Below are 16,256 nucleotides of genomic sequence, written 5' to 3'. Positions count from 1 at the left end.
ATTACCGTTGGGAAGGATGAGGGCAAAGGCAATTACATGTATCAAGTGTGGGGAACTGTTTTCAGCCTGAGGGCCACATCCCCTTCTGTGCAACTTTCTGAGGGTGAATGTGTAAATTTTGCCTTTGTGCAGTCAGATAGTTTCTACACTCACTCTGGATACTCACTGAGGCAAGAGGCCCCACTGAGGACACACTCCAGTCCAGAGGCACCGACACCGGCCCCAGACTGTGGGTGCCCAGTGGCACGTGTGACATGATGCCACACGATGTCATGTTGCACACGCACGTGCTGCTCAGCCTCCGCCCGTCACCATTCTCTAGTGCTGTGGCAGCAACGAGGCAGGGGTCTCCACCTCTGTTGCAGAGCCTCTTTTGGGGCCTGACATGGCTGCAAATGCACCCTGGAATCACACGCGCAGCTGCAGCAACAGAGGGCCCGCGGCAGCAGCGGAATTGTAAGCTGACGAGAGTTCGAAGGGCCACACTAAGGGACCTAGAGGGTCTGCATTTGGCCCTCAGGCCCAAAGTATTTACCTTGCCCCCTGATTTAAAGCTTGATTACAGTTGATGGAGGGAGAGGAAATATGCAAACACATCAGGAAGACAGTAAGAGCTGTTTGACAGAGGAACAGACTTCCTTGGGAAGTTTTGGACTCTTCTTCCCTGGCGATTTTTAAGCAGAGGTTGGATGGCCATGTCAGGGATGCTTTGCTGAGATTCCTGCATTGCAGGGGGTTGGGATGACCCTTGGGATCCCTTCCAACCCTACAATTCTGTGATTCTGCCCCTGCTTGAAATTTGGTTTCAGTTGGGAAGGAAGATGAGAGGTGTAAACTGGTAAGGAGAAACGTTCCTAACATAAGCTCACCTTCCTTCGGCCCCCGGCCTCAAGTGCTTTGCCCCCTTCGTGTCAGGCTTCCAGAGAAGCCCCTTCATCTGTTGTCCAATGCTGTGAGCAGAACCAGGCACAGTGCTTGCAGTAATTAACTCTATTGCTCAGTAACCAAGGAGTCGGCACACGGCACATCCATCAGATAAGCACATCAGTTGCAGAAGCTAAAGTTCCTGTCCTTTTCTTCCCTTTATTTATACCTCCCTCCTCGCTGTGTGACTCTGCTTCTCTTAATTGTTCCAGCCTTTTCTCGACTCTTGGTTCCTGTGCTGAGAGGGAGGGAGGGGAAGGAGCCGAATCACGACTGTATTGCAGAGCAGGAGACAGAGCCCCTGCTCAATCAGCATCTGTGGCTACCTTCAGCTTCTCCCCTTCACCCTCACTCTCTGCTGGTGATTCCTCCCTGTCCCACCAAAGTCCCCACAGGTGCCTCCTGGACCACTGGCTGCCACCACTCTTCCTCATCCATCCAGTCCCTGACACTTCGCTCCGAGGAATTTGGTTCCTCAGCAAACAAGGATTCTGGTTCCTCCCCAAGTAAATGGCATCTTTGCACAGCACAATTTAATTTGCTCAGCTGCAAGAAGGGGAGTTGTGAGAAATGAATGGTTTTCTATTTGCTTCTGTTTGTGCGCAAGTGCCCTTGAGACCAAGACCCAGACAGGAAGGGGGTGGGGGAGAGTCCAGCTCCATCGACCCTCCAGCCTGCCTCTTCCATGGGAATAGACAGATTGCACCCTGAGTTGTTGTTGCTTTTTTAAAAAAAGAGATTGGTTTGTGCGGCCGGCAAAAAACAAAAATGAATGAAATTTTAATTTGTGTGTGTATAAATCTTCTTATTCTTCTTTTTAGAATAGCATTGATGCACAGTTATGGTTTGTCCTTGGTTTTTGAAAAACATGAATGGTACGCTTTGACCTTGAGACTATGAAACTAGAGCTGATGAAGAATAAACCGAAACAGGGCCTTGTCCTGGATTTCTACTGGAATTTGTCTTATTATTCTCAACTTAAAACTTTCTAAAAATTATTCCACTACCTGGCCAGAGCTCTTGGAGTCTTTTCATTTGGTTTTCTCAACTCTCCAAGGACTCCAATTTATTTAGTACTCCCTCTCCCCTTGGCCAAATAAATAATTTCTCTCTCTGACCGCTTTGTCTCTACATGAACATATAGGTCACCCTCTATGCTAGCTGAAAACTCCTTTGCCGTGCATGGATCCTTGCACAAATGGACCTTGCACCATGGAATTTGTCACTGTGTCCCATTCCCACAAGGATAGCCCCCCTTCTGTCAGGGAGAATGATGGTTTCAAGGAAGCAATGCAGTTGTTAGATGTGGGACGAACAACTATTACAACTATTGCACCAACTTGAAAGATCTTACAAGCAGGAGTGAAGCACCATCTGAGCGCATGACTTCAGAAGAACGAAATGATACTTCTTGCTTCAGAAATGTTATCCTACCCATATCCAACTTTAATTGATAGAGCCAAGGGGAACAGCAGCAACATCCTGAGCAAAGCTAAGCAGGGTCCAGTATAGTTTCAAATTGGTTGGGGGACCATTCATTGAAGGCGATTGGAATACCCTCGGGATCCTTTTCAGCTCTACAGTTCTATGGTTCTATTAATCAACCTAGTAATACTCAGGGCCAGAATGAACTAAATAGTTGCGCCAGCAGAAGCTAAGGCAACAAATACTGCTAGCACAATGGGGCTTTTTCACCTCTCCCCCCACCACTGCACACATTCCAAATCAGCTCTAAGGGTGGGGAGCCTAGGAGAACCTCAAGAACACCCCTGGGGGTGGGGAATAGAGAGGGGATCCTTCCAAATGGCAAGCGGAACGGCTTGCACTAATAGAATGAGTGTAATAGTGCAATATTGAATTTCACCTGTAGGACTGTCTCCAGCTAGGGTCCACTCAGAGTAGGCCTGCTGAAGTTAAAAGACCTAAGTTTGCAGTGCCTGTTATTTCCAGTGAGTCTACTCGGAGTAGGACTAGCTTTGGATGCAACCCACATATTTTAAAATTACTCTGCTTTTCCTGAAGGGCCTGCTGCTATGCAGGCTATGCAAAACTTTTCTCCTCTTCTGATCTGGCTTGAGGATGGCAAAAATAAAAATATTGTGAATGTCTTTGTTTCTTCCCTGTCCACTGAAAATCCGCATCGTGGAATTCACATGGACAACGAGCTGGTCCAGGAGCCTGCCAGGGCCTGTGCCCAGAATGGCAGAACGCGATTCTGTGGGCATCATAATCTTGACCAGACACGCTTAGTGCTTTGACATTTCACAAAATGCCTTTTCAGAGTTCTTGAGGATTTGGGCTCCTCCGATAGATTTCGGGCAGACGGATTCCATTCAGTGGCATAAAGCGGGGGATGTTATGTGTACAATGCCCCAGTGTTTTCTGGGAATAAAGCTGCCCTTTTCCCCTGCCCTTCCCCTCCCCGGCCCACCCCCAACACCACAAAGGGGGCTTTGCTGAGATTGCCTAATGTTGGGGGCGGCAGGGGGGAGCACTTCGTCAGAACACAGGAGGTGTTATTAAATTCAGAAGGTTTCAAATAGCCAAGATAGGGTCAGGGAGGAGCAATGGGGAACTTAACCCCCCCCCCAAATGCTTTCTTGCTAATAGGCATTTCTGCCCTCTTGATTTTCCCATCTCACATCCAGATTAATTGACCTAAAAATCAACATATAGGTTGTGATGTTTCCATTAAAGCTCAGTTTAAAGGTTGGTGAATACATAGATGGTGATCTTTCCCCGTGGAACCCTCTTGTACAGTCCCCTTTCTGTGGACTTGCTGAACTGTTTTGTAAGACCGGGGAGGCAGATTACGTTTCAGCCATTAAATCTTATTGAATGGGTTGTTTGAGATCCTTCTAAGAGAAGAGACGGAGAAAAAAAATACTTCCTCCCTCCCTCCCTCGCTTCCTCCCTTGCTATACCCAAGCAATAGGTGTCATTTCTTAACATCACACCCGGTCCGCTTCCCCATCTTGCGGGTTCCATGACTGATTTATTGAGTGTCCCCTATTCTTGCAGCACTGAAGTGTCTGTGAAGCAGAAAGAAAACAGTTGGCTTCCCCTGTCACCTGGCTCCTTGAACCTGAGAGAAGCCTCCTTTGATCATTACTCGCAGGCATACACACCAGCTCTCTCTTAAAGCCACATTCAACACTCATGGAAGACACAGTGATGGGTGAGTGAGACACACTCTCCCATCTGGATTGCATGGAGGCTGGAAATGAGCTCAGCCTGCCTCATTCCAGATCAGACCAATTGACCTTGCAGTCCTGTGTTGACAACGCTCCCTAGGCATAGCTCTTCAGGTTCTCGGTGATAGGGATGTTGGGGAATTTTGACAAAAACTTCGAAGGAAGCAGAGCTTACTGTAGTTCGTGCACTTGTCTGTGGTCAGAAAGGGAAATCCGTCAAATAAATAAGATTGACTCCCAACTTTTTGGGGGTTTTTTAAGTCCCCAAAATATACACTATTAATGTTTTTGAAAAACATTGATTTGATGTTTCCCTTACATTGGAATGAATGTAAGTTACGTAAGTCAGAGCTTTCCAAACTGTGTGTTGTGTCACGTTTGTGTGTCAGCTGCAGCGTGTTGCGCAAATGCTCCCTGCATTCTTAAAAGGGGTTAGGTTAACCTCCGGTTTGCTACTAAAAATGAATTACTGTGTCATGAAATAATGCATGTCTAAAAAGTGTGTCACCGACATGAAAAGTTGGGAAAGCTCTGACGTAAGTTATGTAAGAGCTCTAAAGAAAATTGTGCGGTTTAGAAATGATTTTAAATTTTAAAAATCAATCAGTTGATTGAGCAAGGCGAATAATGTAGTATTTGGTGGAAACTGAAGTGCAGCAGAATGGAAACAGTGCTGATTGTGATGGTCATACGCCGGAGGGGAAACGGCTGCCTTCTTGCATTCCTAGCAAGTGATTTGTTATGCACAAGGATGTTATGCACAGGCAGTGGGACTGTGCTTTGTAGGTAGGTAGTGTTGGAATCTTCATGCAATCTGAAATAGAGTAGCCATATTTTTATTTATTTTACCGATAAAGAAATTTCAGTCTAGCTCCTCTGCACCATTCAGCACAGCTTAGAGCAATTTTAAAACCACAATATTGTATAAGGTAATAAAAAGACATTAAAATGGCAATGGTAAAAAATGCAACAATAGATGCACATTAAAATGACAAATATATATGAGTAAAAATGCAGCAACAAAATATGCAGTCATAAAAATGCAACAGTAAAGAAAAAAGCAGTAAGAAACAATAAGAAAAAAACAACACATGAAAAGGCAAGAAGAAAAAGAAAAGAAATTAAAAATAAATAAGAAAAAAGTTTGGCTTGGGAAGTGAATTCAGTTTGCTGTCTTAAGGGTGTGTGGGTGTGTGGGGAATGTCCAGACTTCTCCTTCTCCTTCTCCTCTTCGACACCATAATCAGCTTCTTAACAGCAGGGTCTGTGTGTGTGTGGTTTGGGCACATTTAAATTGTTTACCTTTTCTTGGAAAAGCCTTTTAGAACCTTTCCAATATGAGAGCTACGAAAGAGGATGTTTTCATGAAGCTTTATTGACCAGAGGCAAAACCTCTTGCCTCTTGCTTGAAAGCTTTAATTATTGCACACACCCGGCCCATCTGTATCGAGTTGAACATCCTGCCAGAGGGGCATTAAATCCAGCACTCGATCCCCCTTTAAAAAGTTTAATAACTTCCTTTTCTGCTGTGCATCAGCCAAGAGGCATAAAATCGGGGGTGGGGGTTGTGCAAAGACCCTGGGCTGGCCTGAGAGTAAGAAAAGAGGTTTAAATATGCAGACTTCTGCAACTCAGTGGGAATGTACACATAGGTAACTATTTAGGTTGCAATCTTATGCTCACCTGGAAATCAGTATCATTGACCTCAATAGGATTTACTTTTGAGTATTATTATTATTATTGTTGTTGTTATTATTATTATTATTATTTAGAAGTTTCATATGCCACCCTCCTTCCAAAGATCACAGGGCGATTTACAGCATAAAAATATAAAATATAAAATACATATAATAATAGTAACAGCCACAACCAATAACCCCCCTCCCACAAACATATTTTAAAGGCCATAGAGCAGGGGTCCCCAAACCTACCGCGCTTCGGGGCGGTGCCTGCAGTGCTGATCGCGCAGCAGGCTGGAGGGCGGGGGAGTGCGTGCCCATATGTGTGCACATGCTATCTCCGGCGCACTTCTGGGTCACAGGAGCACCGGAAATAGCTTATGCGCATGGGCCTCCTCCAATCTGGAAGTGTGCTGGAAATGACGCTTGCGCATGCGTGCAAGCTATTTCCGATGCTCTTGTGACCCGGAAGTGGGCAGCCGCGCTGCACCGCACTGCACCGGTAAGAGTGGGCGGTGGCAGCGGGAGGCAGCAGTGGGCGGTGGGCCAGATAAATGAGCCCTTCGGGCTGTATCCGGTCCCCGGGCCATAGTCGAGGGACCCCCACCATAGAGCCTTCAATCAGCCGAAGGCCTGGTGGAAGGGGAACATTTTCACCTGGCACTAAAGGTGTATAATGAAGACACCTGGGAAACCTTCCTGGGAGAGCATTCCACAAGTGGAGAGCCACCGCAGAAAAGGCCTGTTCTCATGTTGCTGCCCTCCAGACCCCTCACAAAGGAGGCAAAATATCCCTTGCTTTCCCAGGCTTTTGGAATACTTCTTTAGCCTGGCCTGTTCTGTTTATAGTTTTGTTTTTATTTTACATTGCACCTGCTTTTAATCTCTCTCTGTGCAGATTGTTGTTGGGAGCCTGCTTAGAGACCTTTGATGAAAAGTGCTTTAAAAATATTATGAGTAAAAAATAACACAGTTGAAAACAACCCATGGTTTGTTTGGAGAGGGAGACAAACAATGATTTGGATGTAGTACTAAGGCAAACCATGGCTTAGCTCCTGTTAGCACAGCAGAAGCAAGAGAAAAAGCAGGGGAGTTGTGATTTTCTCACTGTACACTACCTTGTTTGCTCATTCATTCATTCACTCTTTCTAAGCTATAGTTTGGCTTAGCGCTTTGTGCCAGCCAAATATTTGCCAAAAAAATAAAATGTTGGGGGAAACTGTTAGATCTGCTTAACAAGAGCAACAACAGCCTCTCCTCACTCTGCTCTAAATTTGGCTGCTGAACTTGAAAGAAATCCAGGGCTAGATCTTGTGTGTGGCTGCGGTTCTGTGGCCTCAGTTCGGGTTCTGCACCTCATGTAAAAACCCCTCCTCTGTTGCAATGCAGATGGACAGTTGTGCTTTTATGTGCAAGTTATTGCAGTCAATGGCACGTGGGATGGAGTAGTTGACTGGCTCTGCCTACTGGCCTGCCATTTTGCATCCAACTTCACCTAGCTGTTGCTGGTTAGGCAGCCACTTGTTGGAGAAACTCTAGCACTGGCTTTCCTGCAGCAAGCAGGGGGTTGGATTAGATCAGGCACCCCCAAACTTCGGCCCTCCAGATGTTTTGGACTACAATCCCCATCTTTCCCAACCACTGGTCTTGTTAGCTAGGGATCATGGGAGTTGTAGGCAAAAACATCTGGAGGGCCGCAGTTTGGGGGTGCCTGGATTAGATCTTGGATGGGGGGCTCTAACCCATGAGCCTAACTTTCCCCAAAACTACATCCGTCTGCCCCACACCTGACATCTTATGTGATGCCAGGTGTGGGGCAGGTGAGGATGCTGCTAGCAAACGAACAGTTGGCAGCTGAAGTTGTCACCTGATGTCATAACAGCACTTGCCCAAAAACAGTCAAAAATTGTCTGTGGAGGGTGTTCCAGTTCTTCCTATGGCCCTTGGGCTGAAAAGAGTTCCGTGTCCATGGACTAGCTGACCCCAAGGAGACTGTCAGCTGTATGGTTCTCTGACCCTGGTTGTTGTTGTTGTTGTTGGAGTTAGGGCTTCTAGCAAAAAAAAAAAAAGGACAAGTAGATCCCACTATCTAGAAGCCTTTGCTATCTCTATGCTGAATTAGCTTTCCTCCCATGCTACTTTCACTCACTGAAATAAATAGCCTTGCACCGAAGACGTCCCCATCATTCCTCCTTCCCTGACTCACGTCGCCTCTGTTCTTGTTTGTTTTTAAACAGCTCTGGAAGATGTCGCTGCAAAGCTGGTTCAGATGGCCCCAAATGCACCCAGTGCCAGGAAGGCTACTCCCTGTTCAACGGGACCACCTGCGAACCTTGTCGGTGTAACAACCATTCGGCGAGTTGTGATCGGTTGACAGGTGAACTCCCGGGGGGGGGGGAACTGGTCCAAGGGGGGGGGGCTCAGGCTTTCTGGTGGCCCTGGGTAAGGTTGGTGGGATTTTGTTGAGGCTGAACAAGAATAACAAGGCGGCATCACAAGTTGTGTATCCTCCAGTATTTCAGAGAGGAAGAGAGGAACACACTTGTCTACTTGTAATACTTACATTTTCAGCACAGAAGGGCTGTAGCTAAGGGGTAGAGCAGCTGCTTTGCCTGCAGATTATAGGTGCAGAAATATATGTGCCAGTATGAACCATGCTGGCCCCATGCTCTCACCATCCCCATTGCTGCTTGCCCTCCGTCTTGCTCTCTCTCTCCCCCCTTGCCTCTTCCTCCTCCACTTCCTGAGGCTTCAGGCATGGCCTTTCAGAGGTGTTTTGGCGTGACCTTTTTATGATTAGCAAAGCACCTTCCAGGTCATGTCAAAACACTTCTGGGAAGTTGTGCCTGCAGCCTCTGGAAGCAGCAACGGGGAAGAAAGTGGCAAAGGTGCAGGGGTGAGGGAGCAAGCAGATGGGCAGGCAAGTGGCGGTGGTGAGATGGTGGTGGAGGAAAAAGAGGTGGCGTACCTCCTTGAAAAAAGCACTGGGAATGTCCCCCATCTGAAGTCCCCCATCTGAAACCCTGCAGAGCTGCTGCCACTCAGTTTAGACCTATGGTTCTTAACCTTTTGGGGGGGGGGTAACGGACCCCCTTGAGAATCAGATGAAAGTTATGGATCCCCTTCCCAGAAAAATGTACATAAACATATGGGCACACAATTCTGCATACAATTTGCACCTGGTTCATGAACCCACTGAAACCCACTGAAACTCATAGGTTGGGAGAATATCACCAGAGATCCTTGGAGTGAGCACAAGAACAAAGGAAACTGCTTCATATTGACCACTGGTATAGGGTATAGATAGCTTGACCTAGATGCACCAGTGGTCTATATGAAGCAGTTTCCTTTGGTGTTGTGGTTAGAGTGTTGGAGTAATGACCTGGGATGCCAGGGTTCAATTCCACATTAAGCCATGAAACTCACCAGGTGGTGAATTTGGACCAGTCACCATCTCTTGGTCTCACCTACATCACAGGGTTGTTGTGAGGATAAATTGGAAACAGACAGTAAATATGCACCTGAGCAAGACTACACCCTTAGACTCTCAATGCATTTCTGTTTCTGTCTAGGATAGTTGAGTACTAAACAGTCTATTTTCTTAGTCAGCAATAAAGTGAGCCAGAGTTCTAGCTAAAGCCCGCTGATACCAATGCAAACAGGTAAAGGAAAATACATTTTCAAAATATATGAAATCTTAAACTTAAAACCAGCAACACTCGTGGCTGAACATCAAGACAATTTCACCCAACACTTTGTTTTGGGATAGACTGCCTTAAGGCAACATCTGATTTCTTTTGTATGTATGCTCAGTACTAACATATGGTAAATCAAGAATTTTATAGATGTGGGTTATCTGCCCTCTTGTGGCAGCTATTGAGATACCATGGAGGCACTTTTCATTATTAGAAATGAGTGGCGGTCAAAGTGGACATGTCTGCCTTCCTGCATGCTAGTCTGAAGCCCCACGCCGATGCAAAACTTCCCTGTGTTGACAAGGATTTGTGTGTGTGTGTGGGGGGGGAGTGGAACCTTGTCATAAAGCTGTTTCCCAGTGGGAGGAACATCCTTATACAACATAAACCCCGTAAGGGGATGTATGTGATCTTCCAGGCCTCTCTGTCTGGCCCTTGGACTCCCCCAGTCCACACCCCCTCCCACCAGGTCACACTGCTCACTGGCCCTGCTTGAGAGCTTTGGTCTGCCTCTGATGTGCCCTTGAATTCTGACTATGCCTCTTGCTTATCAGAGTGGAGGGTGAAGAGGGGTTTGTGAGTGTGCATGTGGAAGCTAGCCTACGGTACAAAGGCAATATTTACATGCATCTCTCCACTTACTACTGGCCTGCTCTCCACCCTGAAGGCTGCCTAGAGGGGAACGTGCATTTCATTGCCTGACCAGGAGATGCAGGGGGTTGAATCTGGTGCCTTTTGCATACAAGCCATGAGTTCCACCATTGAGCTGCGACTCTGGTTCAATACAACGTATCTCCAGCATCTGCTCCAATAGTGATTTAAATTATCTGGGTACTGCCAACAGTAAATATAACCAGAGCCAATGACAGGTGGTGCCAGCTCCAAATATGTCCTCTTTCCTGGTGAGTTCTACAGGAGGCAACACTGAGACTAAGGAGGAGATGAAGCTCCTTGGCAGGGATAACCCCATAGCTGTTAGTGGGACAGTGCCCTATTGGCCTTAATGGACCAGCCTCCATTGCTTTCAGCCGTCAAGAAGATAGTTGAAGGCCACTCTCAAGTCTCTGCTTATTTTCCTTTTCACTGGGCTAAGCATACCCAGCTCTTAACTGTTCCTCATTGGACTTGGGGTTGCACCCAAGCCAGTTCTACATGAAGTAGAGCCACTGGAATTAATGAACCTACACGAGCGGTGTCCATGAATTGCAATGTATTTATGCTCAGTAGGACTAATATTGGCTACAACCCCTGGTTTCCAGACCCCTTGCCATCCTGGTCACCTTGCTCTAGACACAATCCAGATTCTGCAGTCCACGCAGCCCAAAGCTAGGGCGGGGTGGCGGCATCATAGAACTGGCAACCTGCCTTTCTTCAGGAGACCTTTTGTACTCCTCTATCTGCTGGACTTTGAATCTTCCCCCACTAAAAGCCCAAACACAACTCCACCAAAAGCCTCACCTGGTCTTGGCAACAATGCTGTTGAGCAACTGGCTAAAGACTGGCTCATCCTCATGATTGGGTCCACTGTTCCTTATATACCCAAAATGTCACCAACTGTGTACAAGGGGGGGGGAGTAGCAGTAGGCTTAGGGGAAACCTATGGCACAAAATCCTGGATGGGGGGGAACCTACGTGGGAGAACGTCCCTCCCAAAACCCCAGCCCAATGAAGGCTGAGAATTCTGTCTTTTCAGGGGTGTGGAATGGAATAGGGTATCCAGAACAGGAGTGTGCCTTGCTGCAGCATTTTGTTGCAGGCCCTACTTGTATCTTTGTGCCCAACAAGGTACTATGTCATTTTGAGTTCCCATCCAGTGCTTCGGACAGCTGTTGTCTTTGTCTTTATTTCTGCATTTATCTTGTTTTCTAGGCACTTGCTTGGACTGTCAAGGGAACACAGAAGGCGCTTCCTGCGAGAAATGCAAGGGGCAGTTTTACCGAAGTGGTTCGCGACACCATGAGTGTCTTCTTTGTCCTTGCTCCCCTGTAGTGTCCTCTGGCAGCTGTCATATAAGTAAGATGGTTTTCTAAAATTGTAGAATTTCACTATGGTACATCAACATAAGAACACCAGATGAACCCTGCTGGATCAGGCCAGTGGACCAACTAGTCCAGAATCCTGTCTCCACAGTGGTGAACCAGATGTCTGTGGGAATCACAAGAGTTGCACTCAAGTTCTGCTTGTTGGCTTCCCGTTGAGGTACCATATATTCCGGCGTATAAGACAACTGGGCGTATAAGACGACCCCTGACTTTTGAGAAGATTTTCCTGGGTTAAAAAGTAGTCTTATACGCAGGAATATACTATATATGTTTGGTCACTGAAAACAGGATGTTGGATTAGTTCCAAAGTGTTGGCATTGACACACTAAATGGCCGAGTTCTTGCAGATACAGTTATGTTAGGAGGCCCACTGAAATAAAAGTGGGCCCCTTCTCAAAACCAAAGTAAAAATAATTATCAATGATAATGATAAAACCTGAATTGGTGGGGGGAATGCATAAGAAGACAAAGCAGGACTAGGCTTGTGTTCTTAGGGTGGCCATGTGGCAAGTTCCATCAGTGGAAATAACCAGTGTTCTTTCCCCTGTAGAGCCCGGTCACCGCATGCCAACCTGTGACCAGTGCCGCCCCGGCTACAGCGGTTCTCACTGCAACCAGTGTGACATTGGCTACTACAGCTCTGACAGCCTCTGTATCAAATGCCAGTGCAATGGGAATGTTGACCCAGCGCGGTCACCCAGAGTCTGCAGGCTGGACACAGGGGAATGCCTTGGCTGCCTTTACCACACGGCAGGATTTCACTGCGAAAAGTGCCAGGAAGGTTACGCCAAACGTTTGGAAGGAGCGAATTGCACCAGGAAAGGTAAAACTTGTTTTCTCGCACTTGACGTTAGCTTAAAAACCCTCTCCAATTCTCAGGGCGTTTGGCTGCAACTAACAATCAAACACATCAGAAATGTGAACTGAATTTAAGAGCTAAAATTTTAAGCTGGTGTGGATGTGTGTCCTTGGAAATCCATGCCTTATGTAGATTAGAATACTATTTCGAAGTTTGTAGGTTTCCATTGTCACTTGATCTCTGGAGGTTTTTTTCATTTCAGAATCTATTTCATTAACAAAACATGAAAGTGATGTACCAAAAAATTATGACAAATCCCAGAAACTTGAGAACACACACTTTTAAAAATGATGACGATTATTATTAAATGTCAACTTGTATGCTGCTTTTCAAAACCAATATTCTTCCCAAAGTAGCTCTAAATTGAAGGTTATAAATTGGGTGGCAGGTGTGGGAGGGAGATATTTTATAGATAAGTAAAAGTCTAGAATTTGTGATAATGAAATAGTGGCTACATTTTGATAAGTTTTATTAGATTAAAAGATGGGAAACTATCCTGTATTTGTTTTGTCTTTTCTGAATTGGCAAATATTTATTAATTACTAGAAAATGGGCCGGGAAGTGCTATCGACCTGCTGTGATGTGGGTTAATGGATGTGTTTGATGCTTAATAATAATAATACACTCACTTTGCCATATTTGCCTTTTTAAAAAATTCTCTAGAATATGTTCCTGGTCCCGAAGGCAGAGGGTTCGCTCCTCCGACTATAAACATCAGTGTATCAACATCATACTCTACAACAGCCACCAACAGCACATTACCCCAGCCTTCGATGGTACAAACAGTTTCCCCCATCAGTTCCTCTGACAATAGTACTTCTACTTTAGCTGATGTATCATGGACCCAGTTCAATATCATCATCCTTACTGTCATTATTATCCTCGTGGTTCTGCTGATGGGCTTTGTGGGTGCTGTCTACACGTACCGCGAATATCAGAACAGGAAGCTGAATGCCCCCTTTTGGACCATTGAGCTCAAGGAGGACAACATCAGTTTCAGCAGCTACCATGATAGCATCCCCAATGCTGATGTCTCAGGCCTGTTGGAGGACGATGGTAACGAGGTAGCGCCCAATGGCCAGCTGGCGCTGGCCACTCCCATGCATAACTACAAGGCTTAACAAAACCAGGGTTGAGAGTTTTCAAAATCTTGTAAGTGGAGCAAACCAGTGCAGTGCCTGTTGGGAGGGACCCCAGTCAAATGACACCAGCGTTCCGGGCAAGAGGACTAGATAACTTTCCCAGCATTGGCCGTGGCCAGGCTTTGGGGTACACACACACACACACACACACACACACACACACACACAGTGTTGGACACTGGAGATAATAAAGGAGTTTCAGGTAAATTTACAGATTGTATTCGATTCATTGTTTCCCATCAAAATCCATCCTTGCCACTATGGATATAAACTTGTATTTTAAAAAATGGAGTTGCTTTGAAATATATTTTTGTAAGCAATGATGAAGGCATATACCAAGACGTCATCTCATCGCCAATCAAAAGCTATGTTGAAACACTGGACGCCTGATTTTAACTCTTGTTTTGAAATGTAGCCATTGTCATCTAACTTATGGGAAATGGCTTTTATGGTTTGGAGAGCGGGGGTGGGGGGTGGATTCCCAGAACTCTGTTTTGTGCTCTTAAAAGTTTTGCTGCTGCTGCTGCTTTTTTTTAAAAAAAAAAGAAAAGTCACTGGTGAAAAGATGTGCTGATAGAAACCAAGAGCTCTGAAAGTTTCCATTTATGCTTTGACCTTAGGAGTACATAAAAGAAATGGGTGAGAGTGTTGTACTTTTTTTGCAACCTTCCTTCGAACGTGATGATGATGCTATTTAAAATGCAAGAATCTGTTTATTTTCTTAGCTTTGTTGAACTCTGATTCTCCCAAGGGATGCTAGCGAGGACGTTGCACGAGCGTTGTTCCCCGAGTCTCCAATCTGGTGTGGAAACAGCCTGTATACAGAATGTAACAAAGCTTCCTCTGCAATGTATTTGTAAACTATTTGTACAAAAATGACATATTTTATCACTTAGATTTTATCTGTACAGCCACTCACCGCATTGTAAAAACAAAAAACAAACACAGAAGTCAAAGCAGCAACAAATAAGCAAGTATTGTATTAAAGTGCTGTAAATTTCAATGGCAATATTGTTGGAGCTGGGCCTCCGGCAAAGGTTTGTTGCTAACTTTTTCCTCTTCTGATAATATGACTAACTTTCTGATCTTAAATTGATCGTTCCTCCCTCTCTCTTTTTTGTTTTTGTTTTGGTTGAACGTCTGCCAGGGGTGAGGAACCTCTGGCTCGGGGGCCAAATGTGACCCTCCAGGCCTCTTTGTCTGACCTTCAAGGCTCTCATCAGACTGAGGCAGCTGCCTTGGGTGGCAGAATCCTGTGAGGGATCTGCAGAACCCCAGTAAGCAAGGCTTTGGTGGGGGAAGGGGCCGGTTCCTTCCCATTTTGCCTCAGGCAGTATAACAGAACAGGCTGCCCTGCTTGAGTGTTTTTGGTTGGCTGGAATCTGTCTTTTGAAGAATGATAAAACCTTTTGGGTTGTCTGGACAAAGAGAAATAGGTCTGTGTAGAGAGCAGCCCAGCATATAAAAGGGGGAAATTGTATTTGTTTCCTGTTATGTACTGAGCTGAATCCTAGAACAATAGGATTCAGAATCAGCAGGAGCTATCCAATCCAACTCCAGGTGGAAGTGAATCCGCAACCTGATTGGCCTGCAGGAGCAGCCAATCAGGCGGCTGGCAGAAGTGAATCTGCAACCTGATTGGCCTGTAGGAGCAGCCAATCAGGCTGCAGGCAGAAGTCAAATATTTCATTTCCCCATCCACTCCCTTGGCTGATGCGATATGACCCCTTCCAGAAAGTTTGAAAGCTCACCAGGTTCCAGGACCTCCTGTAACTCTTAACCCTTGACTCCTGCTACTTGCCCCCTTGCTCTGACTGCCTGGTCTCCTGTTTCCTACCCTCTTCCTCCTCCTTTGCTGGCAGTTGTCTCACAGGTGGCACAGAACCCCACCAATTAATGCCCCCCCTAATTTCATTGTGCTCCCTCTCTATCTCTTCCGCCTGCATATCTCCCCACTCCTTGATCTTCTGCCAGTCCCTGGAACTCTCTTTCATTCAGAGTTCTCTACCTCTGCAACCACAGCACAAGAAGCAATCAAACGGTTTAAAATTCCACCTCTTTGCTTTGCCATAGCTTTCCAGTCAGCAACATTTAACGAGTATGTTTATATTGTTAATCTTTTTGCTGACATTAGCAAAAAACTGTTTTAGTGCAAATGTGTGTGCGTGGGGGGAAGGATTGAAATAATGTTCCCCCAAAGGCATGCTAAGGTACATTGTCCTTCTTTTGCCCGTACAGTTATGACACACTCACTTGTGTTGATGGGGCATAGGGGGGGCATACATTCAAAAAAGTGTTACATCTGTTGAAATGTGGAAAGCCAGTTAAGTGCTAAAGGGCAGAAGCCAGGGTGCTCCTCTCAGGTGCGATGGCAGATATTGGCCCATCATCGGTGTTGAAATCAGTGTTGAGACCTGTGGGTATAGGGCGATATACAAATTTAATTAATAATAATAATAATTAATTAATAATAATATCAGATTCAGCTCCAGTACAGTTGGCTTCTTTATGTGGAAAAGGGAAGGATGTGCTTTCTTACCATTTGCCTCAGGCAGCACAATGTCTTGGCTCAGCTGGCTCAGCCCTGCTATTAGGCAGAGGGAGCCAGCCACCTCAGGTACAGCGCTGGATTTAAGGTGGTGCGGGCAGTTCCCCTGCACAGGGTGCTGAGCTGAGAGGGTGCAAAATTGAGAAGATCTATGATTAAGAAGATCCATTTGG

At 45.9% G+C, this 16,256-nt stretch overlaps 1 protein-coding gene across 1 annotated transcript in view; it reads left to right on the top strand.

Annotated features, from left to right (window-relative positions):
* The window catches only part of MEGF9 (multiple EGF like domains 9), a 72,874-nt gene extending 58,243 nt beyond the window's left edge, over positions 1-14,631 (top strand). Inside the window, exons 3-6 of the mRNA XM_035113718.3 lie at positions 8,035-8,174; positions 11,362-11,505; positions 12,085-12,357; positions 13,057-14,631. Of these exons, the coding sequence (XP_034969609.1) occupies positions 8,035-8,174; positions 11,362-11,505; positions 12,085-12,357; positions 13,057-13,514 (1,015 nt within the window). The 3' untranslated portion in view covers positions 13,515-14,631. The remainder of the gene's footprint in view (positions 1-8,034; positions 8,175-11,361; positions 11,506-12,084; positions 12,358-13,056) is intronic.
* Positions 14,632-16,256: the final 1,625 nt, after the last annotated feature.

The sequence above is a fragment of the Zootoca vivipara genome, chromosome Z2, assembly GCF_965207765.1.
Source record: "Zootoca vivipara chromosome Z2, rZooViv2.hap1.1, whole genome shotgun sequence".
NCBI classification, from domain to species: Eukaryota; Metazoa; Chordata; class Lepidosauria; order Squamata; family Lacertidae; genus Zootoca; species Zootoca vivipara.
The sequence above is the reverse complement of the archived record's forward strand: the minus strand, read 5'-3'. Positions and strand labels throughout refer to the sequence as shown.